At 38.1% G+C, this 8,783-nt stretch overlaps 1 protein-coding gene across 1 annotated transcript; it reads left to right on the top strand.

Annotated features, from left to right (window-relative positions):
• The first annotated feature begins 6,995 nt into the window (after positions 1-6,995).
• On the top strand, positions 6,996-8,347 carry rgs5b (regulator of G protein signaling 5b). The gene is made up of 4 exons (XM_060873367.1): positions 6,996-7,088; positions 7,244-7,389; positions 7,502-7,668; positions 7,768-8,347. The coding sequence occupies exons 1-4, from the start codon at positions 7,045-7,047 to the stop codon at positions 7,939-7,941; spliced, it is 531 nt and encodes a 176-aa protein (XP_060729350.1). The 5' UTR covers positions 6,996-7,044; the 3' UTR covers positions 7,942-8,347.
• The last annotated feature ends 436 nt before the right edge of the window (positions 8,348-8,783 follow it).

The raw sequence follows: 8,783 nt of genomic DNA, 5'->3' as shown, positions 1-8,783 counted from the left end.
AAAGACATGCATGGTAGGTTGATTGCCGTCTCTGGAAAATTGTCCGTAGTGTGTGAGTGCGTGAGTGAATGAGAGTGTGTGTGTGTCTGTGTGCCCTGCGATGGGTTGGCACTCCGTCCAGGGTGTATCCTGCCTTGATGCCCGATGACGCCTGAGATAGGCACAGGCTCCCCGTGACCCGAGGTAGTTCGGATAAGCGGTAGAAGATGAATGAATAATCAGATCATTTCTCCACATCAACTGAACGAAGTGTGGAAAACTTGTTTTAATTATATTTGCCTTGCAGAATTATCGAATTTGAGAAAACTTTTTTTTTTTAGGGAAATTTAGAGCAAACTTCTTTATTCTGTTGGAGACTTTTTCCTGATCTGATTCTGTATTAGTAATCTTCCAAATCTTCAAAATTCCAAATATAGTGATGTTCATAAAATAATGTTTTTCACTGGTGAATTTTATGAACTACTGTTTAAAGTTCCTAAAATAACAATTTTGAGAAAAAATTTGATTTCAAAATAATTCTAGAAATTTTTACACTTGTCACACACACACATAGTTGATGATCAATATCTCGAATAATTCAGTGTCTTAGTGGTTAGCACGTTCGCCTCACACCTCCAGGGTTGGGGGTTCGATTCCCGCCTCCGCCTTGTGTGTGTGGAGTTTGCATGTTCTCCCCGTGCCTCTGGGGTTTCCTCCGGGTACTCCGGTTTCCTCCCCCAGTTCAAAGACATGGATGGTAGGTTGATTGGCATCTCTGGAAAATTGTCCGTAGTGTGTGATTGTGTGAGTGAATGAGAGTGTGTGTGTGTGTGCCCTGCGATGGGTTGGCACTCTGTCCAGGGTGTATCCTGCCTTGATGCCCGATGACACCTGAGATAGGCACAGGCTCCCCGTGACCCGAGGTAGTTCAGATAAGCGGTAGAAGATGAATGAATATATAAATATTTGTATGTCGTTTTTTTACTTTTCCCTAAAGTTGATGTCATTAATATAATTTTGAATATTAATCGCTGTATTAACTCAGAAAAAAAATAAAAAATATAAGCATTTTCAGCAGTGCTCTCAGAATTCTGAACTCTTACTGTAGATGCATTGACCTTCAGAGTTGACTTGCTTCTTATAAATCTTTTCCAGGCTTAACACGATTTTACACTCCCCAGACTCCCCACGTCCAGACGTACAGTAGCACAGTGGGCGTTTTTAGATCATGATCGAATTGTGGCGTGAAGCTAAAAGAAAACGTGGTGTATCGTTCACCGTGTCTTCTTCAGCTCACGTAACAGGCGTGTTTAGTCTCCGTCATTGTCCCCGAGTACGAACTGTTACACAATTCTGACCTAGAAAAAAGCCAATTATAGGACAAAAAGACTCAGATCTGTTTGTCTTTCAAAGGATGCAATTTGTCTTTGCAGTTCAAAATACGTGAACGACCTCGTTCCTGATTGAACACTGACTATGTTATTCGAACCCACAATAAATATTTCAATTAAAAAAACTATTTAAAAAAAAAAAAACAGTAATGAGCTGGAATATTCGTCTCTGTGATCATGTGTTTATTTAATGCTGTGTGAAAAAAAATACATTAAAAAATATATTAATAATCTTTTTTTTTTGTCTGAAATTAAAGACTTTAGAAAAATATTTAATTAATTTATTTATTTGTTTGTTTGTTTGTTTGCTTTAATTATGAAATTTTTGAAATCAATGTTAATAACTCATAAATCGTTTTAATTTAATATTACACCCACACAAAAATTTTAATGTTTGTTCAATTAAAAATGATTTTTTTTGTTTGTTTGTTTGTTTGTTTGTTATCTAGGCCAGAATGATATAAGTGTACTTTTGAAATCAAATAAATATCTAAAACGAAGTGGGTCACTTGTCTCTGTATCACCGCTGGAATGATATAAAAGATGACATTTGTATGTTTGTTGGTGTAAATGCAATGTTTGCTGGGAGAATCATAATCTGATATAAATAAAGTAGGTCAAGAAATTGTGTCCAAGTTCAGTGTAAAACTTCCAGAACTTGACAGATGAAGTGGATTATTTTCCAATACCAGAACATTCTGAAGTCTTGTTCCTCTTGTCAGTACTTACAATGTTTTATCTATTAAAGGACACCCACTTTTATCTTTTATCCGTTTATAGTTCAGGGTTCCCGCTCTTTTTCAGAGATCATTTTCCAGGACATTTCAAATTTAGCAAAAAAAAGACAAGGATCACAGATTCACAGCCTAAAGTAATATGTTCTTCTCTCCAGAAGTCTTAAAAACAGCGTACACTTTATGGCTATTATTTAACTATACTTTGACAATTTGCCATGTGAATGAAATTTCAACATTTATAAAATAAAAAGACCGCACATATTAATACCCTCTCCTTTCTCAGGCCAATGCTGTCATGCATGCTTTAGTTTGCTGTGCATTCCCCTTGCACATGATATTCACATTAACAAGGTTAATATAACCTGCTTACCCGTCACCATTTGCTGAAAACATTCGAGCACTTAAACCATTCCTAGCAGCTGAAACCGCCAACACAAGACAGCGTCATCCGTCACAGCGAGATTAAACAGCATAACAAAAAACCCGTCAAAACTCAGCGTCCCTGAACAGAGCGCTTCCTGTTACTAACGTTAATTGTTTCGACCGGTTGTAAACTGTTCTTTAAATGATCAAGAACATTTAAAAATAATAATTTTCCAGGACAACAAGATTTTCCAGGACTGGAAGATTGGTCATTAATTTTCCAGGATTTCCAGGTTTTCCAGGATGCGTGGGAACCCTGATAGTTACATTTAATGCTATTACCACATACGTTATAGCAGGTATTAGAAAGTCGTTCGCTCACCAGCCTTTATTTTTCTTTTCTTGAAGGTTTTTTTTTTTGTTTATTTCGCAGCTTGTCATGTTATAACGATATGCAAAACTCTGAAATACTAAAGACGTATAGAAAACCTGACCATATCGTTCACACTTGTTTATACAGAGCATCAACCCCAAACAAAGTCCCTGTGTATGTCAAGTCAAATCAAATCAAGAAGCTTTTATAGTTGCTTTTTTTCCCCCAAATTGTTGTCAGATTATAGATTTCGTGTGATTTCGTGTGATTTCTGCATTCCGCAATAATAAAACCTTAATAATGACCTTTATGAGAAAGAAATATATTGTGCCTCCGTTTTCCAATTTTATTTTTTTTTTTCTGATGGATTTGCTCAAGGCTGCACACACCACCACACATCCGGCATCACGCTTTCCAAAAAAATAATAAAAATAAATAAATAAATAAAAACACTAAACCGGCGTTTGGCTTTCAAGGTCATTGCGTCCAACATTCGCACTCATCCAATAAAGCATCTGCAGACATTTCAGTCAATTACATACCTCACCTGCTGAGCTGAGTGAAGAACGATTGGAACATCGTCGGCACACATTAAATGCTGATTTGTTTGGACGCTCATGAATAAAGAGTGGGAATTTGTGCTTGAGGTCATTTAAATTGTGTCGGGTTTTTTTTTATTTATAGATTTTCTGCATTATGCTATCGAAATTTTCGTAAGAAATCAGTTATTTACGGCGACAATGGAACGCAATCTTTGCAGATTTTTTTCTACAGTAGAAACACTCAAAATGAGCAATGATTTTTAATAAAGTGACCAATAAAATCCCAACTACAGATGAATTAGAAAATTGAGGATTTTTTTTGTGAACATTCAGGAAACAATCCACTTCATGTCCGACTTGCCTCACACCACCCTGTACTGTATTTTCCGATAACAGCACGCCCTTTTGGTGTAATTTGATGAAGCTGCTTGTTGGAGTGATCTTATTACATTTAAAGCCACTTTTATATGAAGGAGCTTCTGCGGGTTAGAGACGGAAAGATGCCTTGTTTCGACAGTATTATAAAATGATCAAACAATCCGTTTTGAAGGAAAATGAAAACATGGGATATGAAAACACTTTCATACTATCGTGTAAGTTATAGAAAAATAAAGTTATTATTATTAGAGTTAAAGTTATTCCCTGGGGGGTGGGGGGTTAATTGTTAAATAGATATCGATCCTGATCCTTATAAATGAATCATTGCTATATAAACAGGGATGTGGTAGCCTATTGGTTAATGTGCTGGGCTGCCAATCAGAAGGTTGTGAGTTTGAATCTCAGGTCTACCAAGCTGCCACTGCCGGGCCCCTGAGCAAGGGCCTTAATCCACAATTGCTCAGGTGTATAAAATGAGATGTAAATCACTCTGCATAAGGGTGTCTGCTAAACGCTTTAAATGTAAATGTATCGTAATCAGTAGAAAATAAATATCCACTGAGAATTCTAAAGCACGATGGGATGCAATTTAACCGTCAAAAAAAATTATTTGATGAAAGTTTTTATTTTAAAATTCAAACAAATCAAGGTCCAAGCATTCCGAAATGATTTTTCTCATCATGTTAATGTATTTACTGTATGTAGTCCTGTAGCAGGGGATCTAAAATGAGTGAAGATTGAATCAGACATTGAACCGTGAAACATAAACTCAGGAGACTGTGGATGCAAATTCAGAGCCAACAGCAGCGTTGGAGAATTTCCTCTACACCCTTCTAAGGAACCCTGAGTCAGCCGAGTCAGCCGCCGCTTCCTGAATCCTGTTCCTTACCTCTTTTTTTTCCCTCGTCTTTCAGTCGAGACGTCGCCTTTCCTGAAGCCATGCTATAGTATGGGTCACGCTTTACAGGAAGCGTGACTCCATAAATAGAGGAGCTTTATGCAGCCTATGAGAAATAAGCCTTTTGTTATATCATTCATTGTTCAATCAGAATCCTCCTGAGAGTCATCCTGTAATAATAAAATCCCTATTCAAAGGTATGAACTACTGTAGAAGCCATTTAATGGCTAACTGCATTTACTGTACAGTATATGTTAGAAAAAGAAGAATATAAGAAAGATAAAGAGCAGAGCATCCATCATCATCATCAAGAAGATTTAAACTTGGTGCTGTTGTCATACTGTATTTTAGCTTATATCAATGTTTAACAAACAGAAAAATAATCAACGCTGCTGTTACAACACCAAAGAAGATTATCTTCTAATAACAGCACGTCCCTAAAGCATTTCCGTGCTCTTATATACTTCAGTTCCTATCCGAACTATCCATCATTGTATGTATCAACATCCGATTGTATGTATGTACAGTATGTAGCATAAATTCACTAGATCAATTCTAAATTTTAACCGGTGGCTTAGTGGTTATCACGTTCGCCTCACACCTCCAGGGTTGGGGGTTCGATTCCCACCTCCGCCTTGTGTGTGTGGAGTTTGCATGTTCTCCCTGTGCCTCCGGGGTTTCCTCCGGGTACTCCGGTTTCCTCCCCCGGTCCAAAGACATGCATGGTAGGTTGATTGGCATCTCTGGAAAATTGTCCGTAGTGTGTGATTGCGTGAGTGAATGAGAGAGTGTGTGTGTGCCCTGCGATGGGTTGGCACTCCGTCCAGGGTGTATCCTGCCTTGATGCCCGATGACGCCTGAGATAGGCACAGGCTCCCCGTGACCCGAGGTAGTTCGGATAAACGGTAGAAGATGAATGAATGAATGAATGAGACCCAAACGTCCTCATATGATGACATAACATTTTCTCACAACTTCATTGTCTATATATATTTATTGTACCAACCTTATATGAGGACTGTTAGGTATAATTCTTTTGCCAAACTGCTTCTTTGAAAACATTGATTAAATTTATAGTTATCAGCTACGAATTAAGAGAAACAGTCAGTAGAAATTGTAATGTACACAACAGTAACATACGGGTCTCAGGAGATTAAACTTAAATTTATATTTATCTCTAATGTTATCTCTAAATGTTTTCATGCCACAGCCACACACAAATCCCTTCAGGATTTCCTGATTTTTGCAATTGCAACTTTTTTAAAAAAAAAAAAAGAAAAGAAAAACGATCACAAATTATCCGCGAACGTGGGCGTCACGAAACATGAGTGCAGCTACCATAGAAAGTATTTAGATATGTGTCTTCACTGCTAGGAGTTGAAAAGAAGAGTCCTGTGCTTGCAATTTCACTGAATTCAAAGAAAAACAAAGAAATAGAAAAAAGAAAGGACGAAAGCACAAAAATTTCCTGACGGATTACAAATTTTGGTTCGTAAAAACGAACTCTGCATGTAAAGCTCATGCGATGTGGCTCGTTATTTATCTAAAGTGCTGGTTTCCTGTCTGCAACAGTTAATTGTGATTCTGCAGAATAGTGAATAGTGTGTGAGGCAAATAGGAAAAAACAATAAATGTGCTAAAAAACAAAATGTCCTTTACACCTTTCCCCTGAAAAAAATGTCTAATCTAATTACAGCTCTGAGCAGTGATGTAGCTTGTTACAACCTCTGGGACACAACATCCTGCTTATTTAATCAATAAGCCACCAGTTTTATAATGAAAGCTGCTTTTAATTTCATTAGCAGAGTTTCTGTAGAAATTTCCACCGAATCAAGATCCATTAGCAATAGTATTCCTGCAAATCTTTCCTCTCATCTTGTCTTTTCTTTACATCTGCTAATCTAATCTGTTAATCTTAGCCTCATTTACAAAAGCGAATCTCTCAGGGAATAAATCCGTGTTTTGTTTTTCTTTTCATTTGCACTACAGATTCGTTTTTTTACGCAAAATAAAGCAAAATGTAGTTAATCAGTTTTCCTTTGAATTCTCTTATTAATAATGTTTTCCTCCTGCATCTGCCTTTCAGCCATTTGTCCTGCGTCAGTACATTTGCTGAGCCTAATTACTTTTTTTTTTCATTATTTATTCCCCCCCCACCCTTCTTTCCCTTGAACCACGGAGCCAGTGCCGTCTACTGGAAATGAATCACAGCCGAGCTCTGGAGGACGAAGCTCCTCCTGCTTTGTCCGTACTGGCTGAGGACAAGGACGCCTTGGAGTGTTTTTGTATAAATAGAGCAGTGCTGCTGTATTTCTGTCAGAATCCAAACACAGAATACAACACACAGCTTAGAAACGTAAGATCCCTGCGGAGAAAAAGAAAAATGTGCCAAGGATTGGAATTGCTGCCAGTTAGCTGTCTGGAGAGGTAGGGTGCATTTATTAACGCTCATGTTTTTTCAAGTACAGATATTCAAAGGATCATCACTAGGATTGTTAAAGAAAATAGTTGCAGGATGACTTTTTTTTTAAGTTGGATTTGTCTTCTATGTAAACATTGTTTTTTTTTCTCCTCCTTCACAGAGTCAAAGAGCTGAAGGCACGCTTGGGAAGTTTCCTCCTAAAGCAGGAGATCAATCTCATGGGCCTGTCTAACAAAAGCGATAGGCTGAGGACGGAGGACACGCTCAAGTGGAAAGTGTCCTTTCAGAATCTGCTCTTTCACAAAGGTGAGTACTCACCGAATGCAAACCTTCATGTTGGATGGACATCCACACGGTCTTCGTTATCGTATCGTTTCTGGGTTACGGCCTAAACTAAACATTGTTCTTCTTCGTGCAGATGGGTTGTGTGCGTTCCGGGCGTTCCTGATGTCTGAGCACAGTGAGGAAAACATTGCGTTCTACCTCGCTTGTGAGGACTACAAGAACACCAAGACGTCCTCCAAGCTGTGCTCCAAAGCCAAGAAAATCTATGAGGAGTTTATTGACTCTGACGCCCCAAAAGAGGTATGTATCCAAAGACCAAGACAATGTGTGTAGTATTGTTACTTTAACACTCTTAAAAGTATTTTTCACTAATTCCATCTCCATCACTTTGTACCTCAGGTGAATCTCGACCATGAGACAAAAAGCATCATGAAAAAGAACATGGAGCATCCGACTGCATCTTGCTTTGATCTGGCCCAAAGCAAGATCTACACTCTTATGGAGAAAGACTGCTATCCTCGGTTTCTCAAATCCACGCTCTACATGGAGCTCAGCAGACAAGCAAAGCCATGAACTTGTCTCCAACATCTGGACATGCCACGCATGAAGCAGGACTTCAAATGCACACGACTGATCTGAACGCCGCCTCAAGCTCACGCCTGAGGTGGACTTGAGGTTATCGGTCAGTAAAAGCCAAGATATTCAGCCTGGAACCTGTGGAGGAACTGGTGAGGAACTAGGTGGTGAAGGATATCAAAGAAAAACTCAACAATCAAGATGCTGAACTTTGGGATTAAGAAGATGCACTGGAATTAAAACCCTGAGCACATATTTGCACAAAGCAAGTAGTGAAAGCTTGTGATGGTTTTTTTGTTTGTGTGTTTTTATATCTGGATATAACTGATATTTATAGAGAAAAAATATTTTGTATAAATATAATATATTGCTTTTATTTATTAAACTGTAATGATGATGTATGTGTGGAATTTTCTTGGAATAAATGATGAAATCTAATGTCTGGTATCTCGTGTGTCTCTTAGAATCCGAGCATTAACGATGTGACTAGCTTTCTTAAATACAGCCACAGTTATTTCAAAACCCTTTAAAAGTATAGAATCTTCTGGAATTGTGACTTGAGCGTAAATTACTGTTGAAAAGACTGGAATCTTATGAGCGTTTCTGGATTTTAGATATTATTTTACTCAAAGCTACCTGCAGAAAAAGAGAACAGTTCCCATGTCAGTGTACTGTACACAGCACCTCCCTTCCAGTCCCCATACACCATGGTGCTACCACCACCACGCTTCACTGTAGGAATCATGTTCTCAGGTTGATGAGCAATGTTTGTTTTTTTAAACAATGGAAACGATAGTTACGTCATTTTACATTATTTGAAGAGTTGAATTGTGACATAA

The sequence above is a fragment of the Tachysurus vachellii genome, chromosome 7 (assembly GCF_030014155.1).
Source record: "Tachysurus vachellii isolate PV-2020 chromosome 7, HZAU_Pvac_v1, whole genome shotgun sequence".
Taxonomy (NCBI): domain Eukaryota; kingdom Metazoa; phylum Chordata; class Actinopteri; order Siluriformes; family Bagridae; genus Tachysurus; species Tachysurus vachellii.
This window is presented reverse-complemented; position numbering and strand designations above follow the sequence as displayed.